The 20699-nt window shown below is 34.9% G+C and overlaps 1 protein-coding gene across 2 annotated transcripts in view; it reads left to right on the top strand.

The window, feature by feature from the left end:
* Positions 1 to 6147: 6147 nt before the first annotated feature.
* LOC126969902 (myrosinase 1-like) overlaps positions 6148 to 20699 on the top strand; it is a 58055-nt gene continuing 43503 nt past the window's right edge. Inside the window, exon 1 of one of the 2 annotated variants that reach the window (XM_050815524.1) lies at positions 6148 to 6240. In XM_050815524.1, the coding sequence (XP_050671481.1) occupies positions 6191 to 6240 (50 nt within the window). In that variant the 5' untranslated portion in view covers positions 6148 to 6190. The remainder of the gene's footprint in view (positions 6241 to 20699) is intronic. The other variant, XM_050815523.1, reaches the window with a different exon arrangement.

The raw sequence follows: 20699 nt of genomic DNA on the forward strand, positions 1-20699 counted from the left end.
TTATGTATACAAATAGCTATTTGTATTTAAATCTTATATATTTCAGATATATCTATAACAATATATTCATTTTAACGATAAACTAAAACATAAATATCAATAGTTGCAAACAATTGACGGTAGGTGGCGATTTGCGCCCATGCGCCCAGCTGTCAACAAACTATTAATAAAATGGACAAAGTATAAATGCTATATTAAATATCGTAAATATTATGTTGAATTTGGGCATTGGCTTCAAATTGTTCTAGATAGATTTTCTTTAATATTTTTTACGTTGTTTTGAAATTTATAGTTTCTTAAAACAAAATGTAACCATATATATTTTGAATTAATAAAAATCTTGTCCAAATTCCTTTTAACCTTTTCTTTTTTTATCTTTATTTCATCATTCAATTTGGATGGCAATAAACACTGTTGATTTTTTACCGATATAAAATATAAATAAATTAAGGCCATTGATATAAATTAGTATATTTGATAGTCTCATGACGTTCTAAGATTCATTGAATTCGAAATAAGCTGGACTTACCGTTCGACGGCCGGTTTTAAATTTTATTAATCATTTCCTTTTTTGAAGATTTTGGATTGATATTGTGTATTTTAATGTAAGATTATACTTGATTACCCACATTTAATAAACATATTTTCAAATCCTCATATGGGTGATTGATGTTACATTGTTCAATCTGGGTGTTACTTAAAAATTATAACTTACGTATTTTTTTTCTAACAAAATTATAAAGCTTTATACAAAAAAATACAGACGTTAAACATTTAAAATACGCTTATTTTAACTTGAAGGATCCAAGAATACCAATTAAATTAAAGAGAAAAGTTTTTATTAACATGCATTTTACCCAGCTTGGCCTACGGCTGTCAAACATGGAGCCAAACCAAAAAAACAACATTAAGGCACTAGAAACTTGTCAGCATAGCATGGAGAGAACTATGCTCAATATAAAAATAGAGTACAGAATATGACTTCAATCCATACGAGAACAAACAAAAATAATTGATATGAAATTGTTATATTAAAAGCCTCAAACGGAAATGGACAGGTCACATGATCAGGAACAAAAAAGACAAATGGTCGAAAACTATAACAGAATGGTATCCTAGACAAGATAAAAGGAAAAAAGGTAGACCACGTGTCAGACGGGAAGATGACATAAAAAAAGTAGCGGGTGCAACCTGATCGAGAATAGAAAAGTTTGGGGAGGCATATACCGAAAGGCAAGACATCCAACAATTAACGGTGTTAATAGTAATTAGGTACCTACTAATGAAAATAAAAATTAATATAAATATAGGTTACATTAGATTAGTTAAGTAGGTATAAGGAAACATGGGATAGTTATTTATTTTATTCAAACAAAACAAGTCTTATAAATATATTTACAATACTACGATTACATAAAATTAAAACTATCATTACGTGGAAGCGTACCACGAATACTGGCAGCATTACCGCGTTGGATAGCAAGGCTGACCCGTTGACCGAAATAGCTGCCAGCGCTTGGGTTTCCAGTAGCCTTATTGAGGCGCGAAGATAGTATTTTGAACATTCTCCGCGCCTCTGGGCCCCATTCAAACAGGAAACATTGTACTTAATTACAGACTGTAAATAAAGGCTATTATTATTATTATTAATTAAATTTTGAAATGATTAAGGGTCATCTGAAGCTATGATCACCGCGGTATTTAACCTTTGGCTCAGTACTTAGAGCAAGCGGCCTCGTATAAGTAGACCCCCTTTCCTACTAGCTTTGATTAAGGTCCACAGGTTAAGACGCGTGTAGATATGTTGTCAACACATTTTTAGTTTGTAACTTCGCTTACATCAAATATAATATAGAATATATTATGCATGATATATGTTAATCTCTATGACTTTATAATACCTTTAATACAATGCCGGAAGCAAATCCTTTTGCTTCCGGCACATGTCTTGGCCCTCGGTCAGCTATGAGATAAAAATGTTATAAACTTAATACTCAATATAAAAATTAAATATTACATTGAACTTAAAAAGTCACTGTTCATAATGTGTTGCTTCTTTTGTTTGCAAGCTAATAATAAAAATTTGTGAAAGTTGCTAAGTCATTCACCAATACCATGGCAGTATAATTTATTGTCTTTTAGTTGACTTAAGTTGCTTTGGCATTATAAAGAAAGACGAGTTTTGGTTGAGAGGACTTGTAAAAATTGGAGATCAACTCCAACTTTTCTTCGACTAAAATGCGATATGGCTGAATTACCTATCGTTGCAATAGACTTGGTTATCGAGTCTAGTGATAGGTGGTAGGATACATATCATTATTAGTATGTAGTTATGTACATAACTACATACTAATAAAATTCACTCAAATAACACTCAGGCGGAGGATAATATGTGGTTGCAATTACTTTCAAATAAAAAAATAATTATCAAAATCGGTTCCCCCAGTCTAAAGTTTTGAGGTAAAAAACATAAAAAAAACATAACGACGAATTGAGAACCTCCTCCTTTTTTTAAGGCGGTTAAAAAAACATATCTAAACCAGACCTGGTAGCATACCACATGAGAAATAAATAAATGGCATTTGACAGCGACCATGAATGATGATGTATTGAGGAAAAATCAATATTATTGTAACCGGAACAAGTGACGTAAAACTCCTGTTTATGGAATGGCACAACAAATGAGCGTATATATCACCTGATCTTAACTTACCACCACTGCCTACATTCTCCTGCAAGACCACAGTCACAGAGGAGCATTACCTTTATATCTATCTTTGAGAAAAGTATACGCGTATTTAGAGGGTAGTCGTGTCTTTTCGTTCTGGAAACACCTCGTTAGGTGGTTTCTACAGTTTCTTCTTTAATGGAAGAAAGTTCTTAGAAAACAGCATTATAGAGGTTATCAGGCATACAGATGATGAGGATGAAGCGACGTCTTTACCCAACACCAAGTGATCCAGCTGTTTATACTAGAGCATTGGTTTCCCTGACAATTCGAGCAGCTCTGCGTTGCAAGAGGACAAATGGTTGGAGTTGATAATGGGGTGCGCCTTACCAGAGATGATAGCAATACTCCAGTTGTTGTCGGAGCTTTTATCTTCGATGAAATGATTTTGTGACCCAGTATTTTGTAACTAGGCGAGGCACTTAGGAGAAGTGGTGTCAAAAGGCCCACCTCATGTTAAGCAGTGCCATCTGTCCATTGGAAAGACAATTAATTTTAATTATTCATCGATCTTAGGGGAACGCAGCATTACAATTGGAACTGGACCAAATGAAGTGAGACCACACGGGAAGCATCAGCTTTCAAATAAAAAATATTCATCAAAATCGGTTCACACACTCGAAAGGACACCTAGCTGGACGAAACCTTGCGATGCGGTGCCCCTGAGTAATTTAGGACCCCTAGCTGGACTTTGACTATGTACATCGACTTCTTGAAGTCTACTGCTGGCAGATCATACGCTTACTCACATTTCTAACATCTTCAAGATTCTTTTTGATAGTTTTATAAGAAGACTTCCGATTTCGTAAGGCTTGGCTCACAATGTATCGATCGTCCCTGGGCTCAGTATGTAATGTTTTCTTCCTGATCCCGGTCTTCTCTTTAGTTCAGGTCCTCTGAACAGAGGTACGACTGCACCAAACCGTTCCGACACATAATCTTCTTCAAGAAGGCTGTATTGAGTACACGAGTACTATATTATTTACACCGATGATTGTCTTTTATTTATTTATCTATAGTACAATATCTAAGCAAACTTCTCGAATAGAATATATTGTTTTTTAAAAACTTCGAATCTTTCAAATTGGGAACATTTTATTTTCTTGCCAGTAGTTTTTACTTGTTTCCAATTAATTAAATGCATATAAAACCTGTTTTGTTAAGATTTCCATAGTTGTGCAGAAAAGTTTTGGGTGCCCGTTTGTTTTCGTAAATGTGTTCATAACAGATTGATTAAACATCATGATTTTCAAATTGTGTGTCCAAGGTGAAGAACTATAAACTCTATGAATCTCTGAACCCTCTACAATAAAGTAAGCCTTACACAAAAAACTTTTGAAGTAACGAAATGACTAATGAGTTTGTAAAGTCCTCGAATGGCCACCAGGTACCAGAAGACCCAGCGTTGATAGCCCCCACAAGATGGACCGACAATTTGGTCAAGATCGCCGATCGTCGTGGAAATCATTGGGGAAGGCTTTTATCAAGCCACTGCTTGATAAAGAAGTCCACTGACTTCTTCCGGCTGATGATGATGATGAAACATTGCAAAAATAAAATGTAGATCATCATTAGCCTGTCCAAATATTTTTATCATTAAAACAATCCTCCATTTTATAGCACCCCTTTCTCATAAGACAACCTTTATGTGATTAAATTTTATGCATCAAGTCAAGTCAAGAATACTTTGTGGCTATGTATTATATAGAGAGAAGAGATGCATGTTTTTATTTATTAAAAAAAGTTTTTTATTTAGTTTTTGTGAATGTATTAACATTCAAAAATGTACTGGAAGGGTGCGGTTAGCATATTGATGTGTCTAACTCTGTCTTATCAGAATTATCAGAATTCTTATAACATTTTTTAATATTTGATCGATTAAATTAGTTATTCATTGCAGTAGTTTGTTATTCAATCTAGTTTTAAAATTGAAATTAATATTTTGTTTCAGTACAAAATATTAATTTCTCGACTTACCCTTTACCTCATAGGAAACCATAATTATATGGTTTGATATGTTTAGGTTCATTTATTACACAAATAAAACCTACTAACTTACCTATCATACCTATTATTAACCGGTAGTACCAGTACTAAGTCCCAGTACCGGCACTACCGGCTCCTTTGCACAGGATGCCGGGTAGATTATGGGTACCACAACGGCGTCTATGTCTGCCGTGAAGCGTAATGAGTAAGCATTACAATGTGTTTCGGTCCGAAGGGCGCCGTAGCTAGTGAAATTACTGGGCAAGAGATTGTACCATTTGGAGTTTATCTATGATGTTGAGTTTCGAATGACCGAAGACTGGAGAGTCACATACTCAGGTAGAAGTTGGCGGTACCGGTCAACCTCTGGGGGTGAGGTCTGAGAGAAGAATCCCGAAGGATTGGACGTATAGAGCAGCGTCTTCACCGATACAATCATATGTATAGAAGTGGTGACAGCACTGAGCCCTGTGGAACCCCAGCCGTGAGCAGGTGTTGGAAGGAGAGGACACCTTCGTGTCTGAAACGAAAGGTACAGCCCTGAAGGTGACAATAAGAAAACCACTCCGCTTTATTTCTGTCGTCGAAGGCTTTTCCACCGCCGAGGTAGGTTCCCGCGGGAAACCCTTAAAGAAGTAAATCAAAAATTTTACACCAGTGGGAGGATCGTTTGCACAGGATGCCGGCTAGATTATGGGTACCACAACGGCGCCTATTTCTGCTGTGAAGCAGTAATGTGTAAGCATAACTGTGTTTCAATCTGAAGGGCGCCGTAGCTAGTGAAATTACTGGGCAAATGAGACTTGACGTCTTATTTCTCGATGTGACGAGCGCAGTTGTAGTGCCGCTCAGAATTTTTGAATATTTCAATTTAGCGGCACTGCATTTTAATGGGCAGTTGAACGTCCTGCTCGTCTCGACCCTTATTTTCATAAAAAAAAAACTAAAAATCGCCCAAATAATAAGGCTTATCAACAAAAACTGTATAAAAGTTATTTATAATACACTAACTCACTGGAATTTGGGTCATAAATGTAGTACGAAAAACAGCTTCAGTCTTAAATCTTTTTTAAACACCACCATAATTTTATAATCAGACAATAACATCTACAAACGAATAAAACCTCTTTCTTGTTATAGCTCTTGCACTTGCACTAAAGATCTAATTAAACGCACACACAGTTTTTAAGAATAATATAATAATTAATGCAGGATGCATTTAAAAGCCATTATGAGAAAAGAATTTAACTGTCAGCAAATAAACAAAATCGATTACCTGTATATCATAAGGATCTTGTCTCTTGTCTTTAAAGTAAAGACTAAGAGTTGCCAGAATCCATAGCGTAATTCCCAATGCGATACTTACCCTTGAGTTAACGTTTATAACGTATATAAACATACTTTTTATCACACTTTCCTCAACAAGTTCATAAAATACTTTAATACATATATTATACTATGCATTCGTAAAGTTTGATGTCTTATTTAGTCTTTATCATGTCACCGGTAAGCACGCTCGCATTAAGGTAAGGACATTTGATTTAAAATTGTGCCGTGCTATTCGCAACATCACTAGGTAAGTGCTTCATTTTGTCTTTGGTGTAATGTGTTTCAATAATAATCTTAAATTGTCACTCAAATGATTTTTTTTATGTATATTGTATAAATATATCTAAGTATATATTATTTTCCATATAAATATTAGTAAGTTTGGTTTGGTTTTAATTAAATGTAAATTGTCACGAGAATTTGATTAATTTTTATTTATTTATTTATTGGTAAACAATAAGTTACAGTAAACATTAATAAACAATAATATAAAACGTAATTCTTAATGCCATTATAAATTACTCATATTGACAATATTATTTTACAATAATAATAATATTGACACACTTTTTAACACAAATTATCTTGCCCCAAATTAGGTACCTATATATAGCCTGTGTTATGGGTTGCAAGACATCGATATATTTAATACAATCTACTTACTTAAACATACATAAATACATATAAACATCCATGACTCGGAAACAAGCATCCATATTCATCATATAAATGCTTGCACCCACCGGGACTCGAATCGAACAATAGTTTTACAGCAAGCTGTATTACAGAACAACTGTCTCTTGTGTTTCTTATTTTCTGTGTGTATGTTTGTGTGTGTGTGTAAAATGTGTGTGTTTAGTAGTTTATAACTTATGCAATGTTTACTTAAATCTGCCATTAGAAATTTATGGTGTTACAAAAAAGTATAAACTATTGTATATTTAAATGAATAAAATGGAAATGAAAATTGAAGGATAAATACAATAAAATGACGAACATTTAGCCCAGTGGTTAGTGACACTGCCTGCTGAGCTATAGGTCCCGGATTCGAATCCCGGTAAGTGCAAACATTCATATGATGAATGTGGATGTTTGTTTCTGAATCATGGATGTTTATTTGTATTTATGTATGTTGTAGTGCGGCTATTCCTAGTTTAGGACGAGATAATTTATTTAAAAGTGTGTCGATATAAATATTATTAATAGAGTGTAATTGCAGACCCCAGAAATTTTAAATTCAGAAACGTCGGATAAATAAATATGAAATGGTAATTTTACGAAATAGAATAAACGAAGTACTATTCGAGTTAAAAAGAAAGTAATTATTCCGGTATAATATTTTTTACTATGATTTTTTTATTGATAAAAATAAAAAAAAACTACTTTACAAAGTTTATCTATATGTATATTTCCACGTATATAGTCACTCATCACCATATCTCTGGAACCATAAGGTGTAGAGACCTGAAATTTGGTAGGAATATTCCTTTCGCCGAGATGTCAGTTAAGAATGATTTTATGAAATTCCAACCGCAAGAGTTTTTATAACAGAACAACGTCTGTCGGGTCAGCTAGTTAAATATATACTTTACAAGACTTTATTCTATTTACATTTATAAAAAATATGAAAACAGTTTATAGAATGGAAAGTGATTTGAATACAGTGATAGAAAGTGATACAGTGACAGAATTGGTGATTCATAATTGTATTTCATTTACGATAATTTTTTATTATCGAATATATAAAATTCTCGTGTCATGGTGTTAAACTTTGAACTCGTCCGAAACGGCTTGACCGATTCTCATAAAATTTTGAGTGCATATGGGTAGGTCTGAGAATCGGGCAACATCTATTTTTCATCCCCCTAAATGTTAAGTCCACATGAAAATTTTTTTTTTAATTTTTTCGACATTTTGTTTTTAAATTTGTTTGATTATGAGTCAGCATTAAGAAATACATACAACTTAAAATTTTCAACAATCTACGATCAACAGTTACTTTTGTATCGCGATTTTAATATCGGCAATACAAGGTTTGCTGGGTCAGCTACTTTTTACATAAAATGTATTATTTAATTAGTTATGTTATTAATGTTGCATTAATTTATCAGCAAGATATTGTCGCGTAGCAACGCTTCGACGTACATGAAGAGAGTTGTCAAACTTCATATCTTACGTTCCGGACGTTTCCAAAAAAAATACAGGTTATTTCCAGTACTCTAGCGTAGCCAATACTTTAAATTGTAAATGCCAGACGAAAATATCGCCTGGCATTTACATATAAAATACATATATATATGACATGTTCAGTGCCCCAAAGCTAGTATAGTGTCTACCCATATGACAATGGTGGGTAACCCTGAAGTAATAAGTTAGGATTCGGTTTCGAATCCCCGTAGGTGAAACCATAGAAATCTAAACATAAGTATCATAAAAATTTTATTAGTGCAAATTCCTTGCGGGACGACTATCACAATTTGACCGTATATATTTTAAAAACTTAAAAGCTTCTAATTTTAATTTTTTTGAATTCAGATTAGGAGCGCGTTTATTATGTAACCTTTAGGTGTTTTAAAAGAAAAAAAACTTTAACCTTGTAGGTATTAGAGGTATCGAGTTTAAATTAAAACGATATACTCAAGACTGTCTCTTGAAACTGTAAAAAAATCATACTTCTAAGTGTACGTAAAAAAAAAGATGTTTATGCCATAAAATACGCCGACACTCTCAAGGGAATCAAAATGTATAGGGTATTTTCTATCTGTTCTTTCTATCTTATACTGCAAGAATAGGGAAAAGTGGCAGGCTCCTGTCCACCAGATGCCGGCTAGATTATGGGTACCACAACGGCGCCTATTTATGCCGTGAAGCATTAATGTATATCAGTCTGAAGGGCACCGCAGCTAGTGAAATTACTGGGCAAATGAGACTTGGCATCTTATGTCTCAAGGTAACGAGCGCAGTTGTAGTACCGTTCAGAATTTTTGGGTAATGGGCAGGGCGTATCAATTACCAACAGCTGCACATTTTTTTTTTTTTTTTAATATTGACACACTTTTTACACAAATTATCTTGCCCCAAGTTAAGCATATATAGCCTGTGTTATGGGTTACAAGACAACGATATATTTAATACTATATACTTACTTAAACATACATAAATTCATATAAACATACATAAATACATTTAAACATCCATGACTCGGAAACAAACATCCATATTCATCATATAAATGCTTGCACCTACCGGGATTCGAACCCGGAACCTCTAGCTTAGTAGGTAGGATCGCTAACCACTCCGCTATTCAGGTCGTCTAAATCGTTAATTAATAACATAATAATGCAAACAATATCGAAATCTAAAATAAATTAACAATTTGATAAAAAATCTTTAAGTTCCTCGTGTCTCTTTCAACTGAAGGCTAAGATAGCTGGAATATGTTCGTATTGTTTTAATACGTCTTGTTAAGTTACTATTAAAACATACCAATCACCACTAAATTATATAATAATATTAATAAAACTAATTACCTTAAATGTGTGCGTGCTCCTTCATTTTAAATATTACTAACAGCGAAAACCGGCGTTGCTCGGGTTAAATTACATCGCATGTTTAATGATATAAGAAATATTTAAGGATCTCTAAAGTAGAAGATCTTTCTATATCATTCCAGAAAGCCTTAGAACTTTCTAGATTGATTACATAAGTTGCACACATTCTGGAACTTTCTAGATCATACCCGAGATTTTCAGAATTTTACAGAAGTTTACATTAGTTAGAGAACGACAGATGTATATAATTTCACATTTTTGCCACCCACAACCACCCACTTCCACCCATTCTGACCAAACTCCCTCATGCACACCAGGGGACCGAGGGGTATTGGCCATCCCAAGGGGAATTTGATCGAAGTTGCGGATGATAGAGAAAACCGTGGACATACGTACGAACATTAGCATTTTATATAATATACTATACGATTTACGCGAACACTGGTACCCATAACACAAGTTAGATTTTATCATGGGTATCAGTTTCAATTATTCAACACTGCATTTTATTTAAGATAAGGTATTTTTTAAGACGTAGTACTTGTACATATTAAAGTGTTGTGAACATCTGTTTAGTGAAATAAAGTTTATTACTATTATTAACACTATATTTATACTTAAATCTGTTAGGCTTAGCTAAGTTAAGTAGTTCCGTAGATATACTATCACAATTCGGTCTCTAAATCTCGAGCGATTGCCAATTCTGCGGTCATCTACAAAGCAACAATTTGGCTTCGAAAAAACCGGAAACTATCCATAGAGTGAGACACAACTTCAAGGCAGCACACATTTTAGCGTTATGTCAAAGGTCGCGCGAAAAATATATTATGCTCCGTAATAGCCTAAACACATTCTCGGATTTGGTATGGCCGGACCATCGGACGATCCTATCACGGACTAGTAAAAAATAAGGACTCCGTGTCACCTTACATAACAGTGTAGCACCAAAACAAGCCGATTAACGTGTAAATACATAGCCCCACGCACACACACTACTACAGGCCGATAGGCGGCCAGTATGAGAATTATTGTCATCGTCTGTGACAGATCAGTTTGCGTCTCAATAAAATATTTTAAAAATGACGTCGTGCGTTGTGAAAAAGTGTATAATATAAGTATATGTGGCCTATAATATAAGTATATATATAATATAAGTATATATGATTATTTAAGGGAGAAAAAATTGCGTAACTAGTATCCCCCGTAACCGCACACACACTAGCATAACGGTGCTTCACTTGCTAATATCACGGCGTGAAGTCCTTCATTTTATACTCGTCCGTAGATCCTATATACAAAATTGATCCGGCATCGTACCTAGTACAGTCCGGACCGTAATAATAATAATTTTGTGCAATGGACAAATGCGATATACCATCGAATATGATATCTATAAGCTTAAAATTAACCTACAAAATCGTGTAGCACTGCTTGCGTCACCTTTGACCTTGAATAACTAACGACGCAGATATAAAATAAATGATGAGTCGAAATAAAGTTTAAACAAGTGTCTTACTAGACTAGGATTGTAAAAGCGGCACCCAACCCTACAATATTTGTGATGATCACGTGGCTAAGCTGCAAATGGGCATTTATTTTACTGATATTCTTTTGTTTATTCAATATTTACATATTAAATTGAAAAGTTGCTCGGTTTAACATTTAGAAAAGTACTAATTCTATGAAATTCTTTATAAAAAGAATGTTGTTTTTGGTGAAAATTCGGAGATTTCTGACTTCAAAGTTTATTTTTGTGGAGCAACTTCCAAATTTTTTATTGGACATTTCGAATTATATATGAATATTCTATTCGGTTCAAAATTTTCCTTAAGTCCTTCTTTGTGCACTGTATTTTTTGCGTTGTAATCGACTTCTAAGTTACCAATTTTTGTGGATATTGAGGTATGACCGCACCTTAAAATCGCTCTTTAGAACATTGATTATTTTATTGCATTAGTGAGTGCACTACAAAGAATTAGTGTATCATTACTCGACATCTTCATATTTCTCATACAAAAGCTCGTACGTGACTATTTATTTTGTATGAAAATAAGGGACGAGACGAGCAGGACGTTCACTTGATGGTAATTGATACGCCCTGCCCATTACAATGCAGTGAGGCTCAAGGTTATTGAAAAATCCAAAAAATCTCAGCGCCTCTGCAAATGCGGTTGTCACCTTGAGACAAGATGTTAAGTCTCATTTGCCTAGTAATTTCACTAGCTACGGCGCCCTTCAGACCGAAACTAAATAATGTTTACACATTACTGCTTCACGGCAATAGGCGCCGTTGTTGTACCCATAATCTAGCTGGCGTCCTGTGACTATGTAGTTTTAATCAGTACTTAACGTATCTTTCTTGCAAAAAAATATTATTGTAAAATTATATAGGTTACTATCGAAGCAAAAAATAGAATTTGCATAAAACAAAATCAGTACAACCCTCCAAATATCTGCTTTTTTGCACATATTTTACCTGAACTTTGGCCGTTCATAATGTATTCATTATTATTAATTATAAAAGTAAGGAAAACATACCTACTAATATCATAAATGTGACTGTAAGTTTGTTTGTAACGCTGCACGTCTAAACCACTCAACCAATTTTGATGACATTTAGTACAGAAATAGACTAGAACTTGGAAAAGGACATAGGCTATAACCGAAAAACAATAAGTGTTTGGACACAACTTCTTCAGGCTTAAAAAGGGCGCTGCTGTGGTACCCACCAAGAGGGATACATTGCAAAAAATCTCCCACAGGTAAAAATTGATAGATAGCTAAAACTTCTTGACCATATGAATAATAGTGAATGAACATACATAATATAATTCTGACATCTAACTAATTAAACAGCTTGCAAAATTTGAATTTTGTGTATTTAATACCAGAAGTAATTATATCCTAAACACATTCTAACTAATTAATTGGGAAAAAAAATATTAACTTTGTTTATAGCTAATGTAGAGATAATATAAATATTCTTACTGAGGCAAACAGGTCGGACAGGTTAATGAAACGGTCATGGCTATCATACTGTAGATAAAAGTCACAGGAGAATTAAAATAATTATCGTTGAAGCGGGCTTAATATATAAAAACTATTTACTACATACGCGGTTATTCTCACGGGTACAAAAAAATATATAAGTATTATTATATTCTTAAAATACTATTTTTACCAATAATATTATGTTTTGTTGTGATTTCATTTATTATCGTAATTGTGTATTGCATGGTCTTTTAGTAGGCTTTACGTTGGTCAAATTAAATTTAGCAGTAATTATTGATTGTGTTAGGTTTATAATATTGTGGAGTGAAACCACAAATATATTTGCATGTCTGTCAAGACGAAACACGTGCCTGCTCTTAAATTTGTAACAACTTTACTTGTGAATGTTTCTGGCAAATAAAGAACTTTGAAAAAAAAAGACTAAACCTGCAGCAAAATCATGCGTGATACTTATAAATCAAGATTCGCATTTGTATGCACGCAAGAAGTTATACTTATTTGGCCTAACGAAGCAAAACTCATTAAATTGATTTATTCCTAGTGCTATTCCACGTTTTTAGAAAGAACAATTTTGTAAAAATCGTGCAAAGATGGCTTTGTCAATTAATTATTAAATAATGAATACGGCTGTATGGGCTTGAATCCATTGCCTGTCCTAATAAGGAAGAAACCCAAAAAAAATAACGAATGACGCAAACGTTAAAGAAATTTACGAACCAACTTCAACCTGTTACTTTTGTCTTACAGTGATGCGCGCATCTTAAAATTTCACCCTCATCGTTTTACATAACGCGCCTAAAGAAGTATAACTTCAAAAATCAAAATAAATTCTGGTAAGCAAGCTACGGAAAGAATGTGCTTTGATGAAGAAATCTGGAAAAAATGTCATTTGCACTTTTTAAATCAACATAATCAACGCATTTTAAAAATGAAAATTGTATGTGTGTTATTGTTTCACTCTAACACCGTTTAACACGTTTATTACACGGACTAGTAAAAAAATAAGGACTCCGTGTCACCTTACATAACAGTGTAGCACCAAAACAAGCCGATTAACGTGTAAATACATAGCCCCACGCACACACACTACTACAGGCCGATAGGACCCACATCTTATCACATATTTTAATATTTTAAAAATGCCGTCGTACATTGTGAAAAAGTGTAAAAACGATACTATATAAGCATTTGTGGCCATATATTATTATTTAAGGGAGAAAAAATTGTGTAACTAGTATCCCCCTTAACCGCACACACACTAGCATAAAGGTGCTTCACTTGCTAATATCACGGCGCGGAGTCCTTCTTTTTTTACTCGTCCGTGGTTTATACCATATTTGTGCTGCAGAAGGGGCTACACGAGCTATTGATAGCCTAGGTCCTAAAGCATCATTAATAGAAATATTTAAAGAAATTAACATTTTGACTGTTGCTTCTTATAATATATTCTTGATAATGTTCTATATGTTCATAAGCACATTAAGGAATTTGCTAGAAACTGTGACAATCATAATGTTAACAGCACTTTATTGGTATTATACCAGCACAACATGACACTGAGTCAGATAAAAATACCAGTGAGAGGCTGCTTTGCACGGGATGCCGGCTAGATTATGGGTACCACAACGGCGCCTATTTCAGCCGTGAAGCAGTAAGGTGTAAACATTACTGTGTTTCGGTCTAAAGGGCGCCGTAGCTAGTGAAATTACTGGGCAAATGACACTTAACATATTATGTCTCAAGGTGACGAGCGCAATTGTAGTGTCGCTCAGAGATTTTGGGTTTTTCAAGAATCCTGAGGGGCACTGCATTGTAATGGGCAGGGCGTATCAATAACCATCAGCTGAACGTCCTGGTCGTCTCGTCCATTATTGGCATAAAAAAACAGATAATTCATAAGTCTTTCTTTTGCTTTTATATTTTTTATGTTATTAGTTATCATTTACTTTTCTTTAGCCCAGTAACTCTTTTTAACCCGCTTCAAAAAAGGAGGAGGTTTTCAATTCGTCGGTATTTTTTTAACCGACTTCAAAAAAGGAGGAGGTTCTCAATTCGTCGGTATGTTTTTGTTTATGTTTGTTACCTCAAGACTTTCGAATATGATGATCAATGGGACTCCTTAACGATTTACAGTAAGGTTGCGATCTGTGGCAGAATTTCTAACTGTCTCTAATCAAATTGCAAAGCGCTTACCTTCATTGCTTCATTAAAAAATTTAGTATATCTAAGTAATCCAAAAAAAAATTAACAAAAAAACAATCGACTTCAAAAACACTATTCCAAAACAATAGATATAATATGCACTAAAAAGCATAAAAATAATTGCGTATATTTATACAATCTAATTAATTAATCAAATTCTAGTTACGATCATTGTAATTTTTGGAGTCGAGTATAAGACAGTAATTTTAACAATTTAAAACTAAAATCTATAGATATTGTAATGTATAATAGAGAAGTAAAAATGAAATATGAAGACAAGGTTTCTAAGTCACGTGTGTAAATTAAGTATTATCTTTTGATCTCCCCTCGTCGAACTTAAAATAGCTTGGATTTTTCTTATCTAGTAAAAGCAATTCACATATATACCTAGGTAACACTGAAAATGTTTAGACAATGATAAACGGCTTAATGTAGAAAGTTGCCAATACTTTTATTGTTTTTCTCTACACGTCGTCGCATTCGATGGAACTACTGAGAAAAGCAGTGGGCCCATTCTTCCGTAGGGGTCTCTTCTATGGCATTTTCGTATGCTTTCACCGTATCTTCAAGCCTCGTAAACGAATACCTCGAATTTAATGTTTAGTTCTTGGGAATAAATAAAAGTCGCAGGGCGCCAGGTCAGGACTGTATGGTGGATGACTCATTATCTCGACACCTGCCATAGTCAAATATTCAACAGTCTGTTTTGTGGAGTGCGCTGAAGCATTGTCGTGGTGAAGGAGGATCCTGCTTCGAGGGCACTGCTGTCGATTTTTTTCCAAGACAACAGGCAAACAGCGATTGACATACCAGTCTGCAGTAACTGTCCTTCCATCTTCTAGCACAACTGTCGCGAAATGACCTTTCCGACCAAAGAATCAGGCAATCATCTTTTTTCCTTGACTTCTTCCTTTCTTTACCTTAGTTGGCCGATCTTCGAAAGGAAACACCCACTGAACTGATTGTTTTTTGGTTTCGGGTTCATAGCAATATATCCAGCTTTCATCACCTGTGACGATGTCAAATACGGCATTTGAGTCACCGCCGTTGAACTTATCTAACATTTGGCGACACCAGTCTATGCGAAGGTGTTTCTGGCCATCGGTTAAAGTATGGGGAATCCATCTGGTTTAAGCTTCCTGATGCCTGAATGTTCGTGTAATATTATTTGAACTGGACTCATCCCAATGCCTAGGCCGTATCTGCTGATAGGTCACTCTCTTATCTTCCTCTATGATGCGTCGCACAGCACTGATGTTATCTTCGGTAGTCGCTGTTAAAGGACGTCCCTCACGCGGATCATCATTGAGATTGCTACGTCCACGCTTAACCTCGTCAAACCAATTGTAAATAGTGGCATGAGATGAGTCTTCAATAAGGAATGCTAGTCGCAGCCTCAATCATAGCTTTGTTGTTGAGTAAGCCTACAACGAAAGTCATAATAAATCATTGACCGAAAATTTTCTCGCATTAGGTTCATTTTCACGTGTAACAAGAGTTTTAGATTTGCCGCCAATTCACAAAAACAAATGACTTATGAATGCAACATTAGGGTACCAAAGAATTCTAAAATTACAATTCAAAAAAATTTTTCAATAGCAATTTTTCTAGCTGGCCAGTTCTAAACATTTTCAGTATTACCCACGTACAGGTATCCAGTGGTGCAGTGCACATAATACTCTCAGACAAGCTTTTTTTTCATAAAAACTTTATTAGCAAACACCGAGTTTCCCCACAGGATAATGCCATGCCTTAATAGCGATGAAACATACCCTTGGTAGGCTATTAGTGCTGTTTTCATATCTAAAGTTTGACGGAGCCGTCTGTAAACATAAACAAACTTATCAAATTTGCTGCACAGATTTTCATTATGGGTTTTCCAATTGCAATATCGTTCAATTATGAAACCTAGAAAGGATGTAGACTCTACTTCTTCAATGACAGATCTTTTTTTATGAAAATAAGGGACGAGATGAGCAGGAGTTTCAGCTATTGGTAATTGATACGCCCTACCCATTACAATTCAGTGCCGCTCAGGATTCTTGAAAAACCCAACAATTCTTCTTGCAACTTCAGATGTTAAGTCTCATTTCCCAGTAATTTCACTAGCTACGGTGCCCTTCAGACCAAAATACAGAAATATTTACACCTTACTGCTTCACGGCAGAAATAGGCGCCGTAGTGGTACCCATAGTCAAGCCGGCTTTCCTGTCCAAAGGAGCCACCCACTGATTCTTATAATCTCCTATATATATTTTAAAATCTGTTCAAATATTATTATATGGTAAAAATTGGATAAATTTGGTTTTCTGCATACTTACAGAGAGGTTATTTAGTTCTTACTTTTCTTAATTACTATACTGCTATATTAGATAATACTTCATTTGCTTCAAATTCAATAATTAATTTATTTTTACTTTGAACTAGGACATTGTTGATTAATTACGTCCATAAGGTCATTTATGTAAAGTAGAAATAATAAGGGGCCCAGAACACTGCCCTGTGGTACACAATCTCAGCCAAAATCGCGGGTTACAGCTAGAGAGCATTAATTTCAGAGTTCGCGATGATACCGTCTATCAATCGTCACAAAGAGCCGCGCCCATTCACGAACACGTCGCGTGTCGATCACTTCTGAATTAATTTGATAATAAAATAATTCTGTCTCAATCATAATAATTTGATAATAAAATAATTCTGTCTCAATCTACCTTTTATATAAATAAAAATAGATCATTAGGTGAAGCCACAACCTGAGAGTTGGACAAAGAATATCAAGATTTATGAACTTTACGTCACTAGAACGGTTGGCTCAGTGGAAGAGCGCCCGCATGGAACGCGAGAGGTCGGGTTGGGTCCCGGATCGGTCATAATTTTTATTTCAAATTTAATTTGCGTAATTAATCCCAGAAGTGTGGGTTAAAACAAAACAAATTGTTTAAAATAAGCCTACTTATAGATATTACTGTATATAAACTATATTTATTCAAACACAGCAAATTTTATAACTATAAGATGAAGCTGTAAAAGTTGATTTAAAAGACTGGCAATGAGATTCTTGCCAGTCTTTAAAACAAGTTTTATCAAATGAAAATAAGGGACGAGACGAGTAGGACGTTCAGCTGATGGTAATTGATACGCCCTGCCCATTACAAAGCAGTGCCGATTCTTGAGAAACCCAAAAATTCTGAGCGGCACTACAATTCCGCTCGTCACCTTGAGATATAAGATGTTAAGTCTCATTGGCCCAGTAATTTCACTAGCTACAGGGCCCTTCAGGCCCTGTTTGTAACACAGTAATGTTTACACATTACTGCTTCACGGTAGAAATAAGCGCCGTTGGGGTACCCATAATCTAGCCGGCATCCTGTGAAAAGGAGCCTCCCACTGGTAACCTCCTTGACCTATATGAACAAAGTGATTTGATTTTGATATATTTACAATACTATTAACTATCATTACGGGGAAATGTACTAAGAATACTGGCAGCATTTCCGCGTTGTATAGCTACGAGTAGGCTGATCCATTGACCGAAAGAGCAGCCAGCGCTTAGATTTTGAGTACTCCTAATGAGGCGCGTGGATAGTACTTTGTAAATTTACCGCGGCTCTGGGCCCCAAGGGCCCTCAACACCAATTAATGGCACAACGATGTAAGAAGTATATATAAACTTAAATCTACATTATAGATGTTCATTAAAACAGCTTATCTTTCGAAAATTTATTTCCACAGCTTTTTTTACTTCATCTTCCCAACGTTTTATTTGTCACCCTTTTCTTTTAGAAGAAAAGAAATCTACATATTAATTATTTTGAAATAGGGAAGTCAAATATCAAATTTATTTTTAATTTTCATTGTTTTCTCTTGTATGGGTTGGCACTTGGTTACTGACATATAAAAACTTATTAAAAGTCACAGAAGCCTACACATTTAAATGTAACAGATTTAAATGCAAATATTTAATTCAAAACAGGATTTAAAATCACGGAACGTCAAAAGCCCATTCGAAAATATCGTTTCAATGTAATATCATACAATATTAAATAGCCTGAGGGCGGTCGCTCCATTCCCAAGCTGCGGTATCATTAAGAAATTAATTTATGTTATAGTACCTTTACAACACAAACGTTTTTAACAATTCTTTTGAATTTCGTGATACATTTGTTTGGAACATTTTCTGGGATCATGTTGTAGCCAACACACATCGCCCCTCAAAACACTTATTAACTCAACTTAGCCGAGTAGTAGGCATAACAAGTTTATGTCTGTTCCTGGTGTTAACATTATGGCTATGACAGGTTCTAGCAAACTCGTGTGTGTGTGTGTGTGTATAATGTGTATAAATACATGCATACATTATCAAGAATGTATTGAAATGCAACAGTTTAAATGTAGTTTTCTTAAATTTTTCTCTCAATAATTCTTTAGATCAGTTTAGAAATAGCGCGAATAGCCTTCTTCTGCACGAGAAGATGGTATTGATATCGTCTGCATTGCTTCATAGCAATATACACATAATAATATAGCTTTATTTAATTCCACGATTAAATAAAGATATAAAGTTATAAAAACATAAAAAGTTACACAAAATTACTTAGTATGATATATTACAATTATATTACTAATTAACTTTAATAAATCTACTACTAATGCTAATAATTCAATCTCCTTCTAATGTGGACCCCCACACAGTAAAAGCCTCCTCCAAAGAATTCCATTTTTCTCTATCTTGAGCAATGGTCATCCAGTCTCTCCCTGCTTTGCTAATAATTCAATCTCCTTCTAATGTGGACCCCCACACAGTAAAAGCCTCCTCCAAAGAATTCCATTTTTCTCTATCTTGAGCAATGGTCATCCAGTCTCTCCCTGCTTTGCTAATAATTCAATCTCCTTCTAATGTGGACCCCCACACAGTAAAAGCCTCCTCCAAAGAATTCCATTTTTCTCTATCTTGAGCAATGGTCATCCAGTCTCTCCCTGCTTTGCTAATAATTCAATCTCCTTCTAATGTGGACCCCCACACAGTAAAAGCCTCCTCCAAAGAATTCCATTTTTCTCTATCTTGAGCAATGGTCATCCAGTCTCTCCCTGTTTTGCTAATAATTTAATCTCCTTCTAATGTGGACCCCCACACAGTAAAAGCCTCCTCCAAAGAATTCCATTTTTCTCTATCTTGAGCAATGGTCATCCAGTCTCTCCCTGTTTTGCTAATAATTCAATCTCCTTCTAATGTGGACCCCCACACAGTAAAAGCCTCCTCCAAAGAATTCCATTTTTCTCTATCTTGAGCAATGGTCATCCAGTCTCTCCCTGCTTTGCTAATAATTCAATCTCCTTCTAATGTGGACCCCCACACAGTAAAAGCCTCCTCCAAAGAATTCCATTTTTCTCTATCTTGAGCAATGGTCATCCAGTCTCTCCCTGCTTTGCTAATAATTCAATCTCCTTCTAATGTGGACCCCCACACAGTAAAAGCCTCCTCCAAAGAATTCCATTTTTCTCTATCTTGAGCAATGGTCATCCAGTCTCTCCCTGTTTTGCTAATAATTTAATCTCCTTCTAATGTGGACCCCCTCACAGTAAAAGCCTCCTCCAAAGAATTCCATTTTTCTCTATCTTGAGCAATGGTCATCCAGTCTCTCCCTGCTTTGCTAATAATTCAATCTCCTTCTAATGTGGACCCCCACACAGTAAAAGCCTCCTCCAAAGAATTCCATTTTTCTCTATCTTGAGCAATGGTCATCCAGTCTCTCCCTGCTTTGCTAATAATTCAATCTCCTTCTAATGTGGACCCCCACACAGTAAAAGCCTCCTCCAAAGTATTCCATTTTTCTCTATCTTGAGCAATGGTCATCCAGTCTCTCCCTGCTTTGGATACAATCTCGTCTTTC

Source organism: Leptidea sinapis, chromosome 19 (genome assembly GCF_905404315.1).
Source record: "Leptidea sinapis chromosome 19, ilLepSina1.1, whole genome shotgun sequence".
In the NCBI taxonomy this organism is placed as follows: domain Eukaryota; kingdom Metazoa; phylum Arthropoda; class Insecta; order Lepidoptera; family Pieridae; genus Leptidea; species Leptidea sinapis.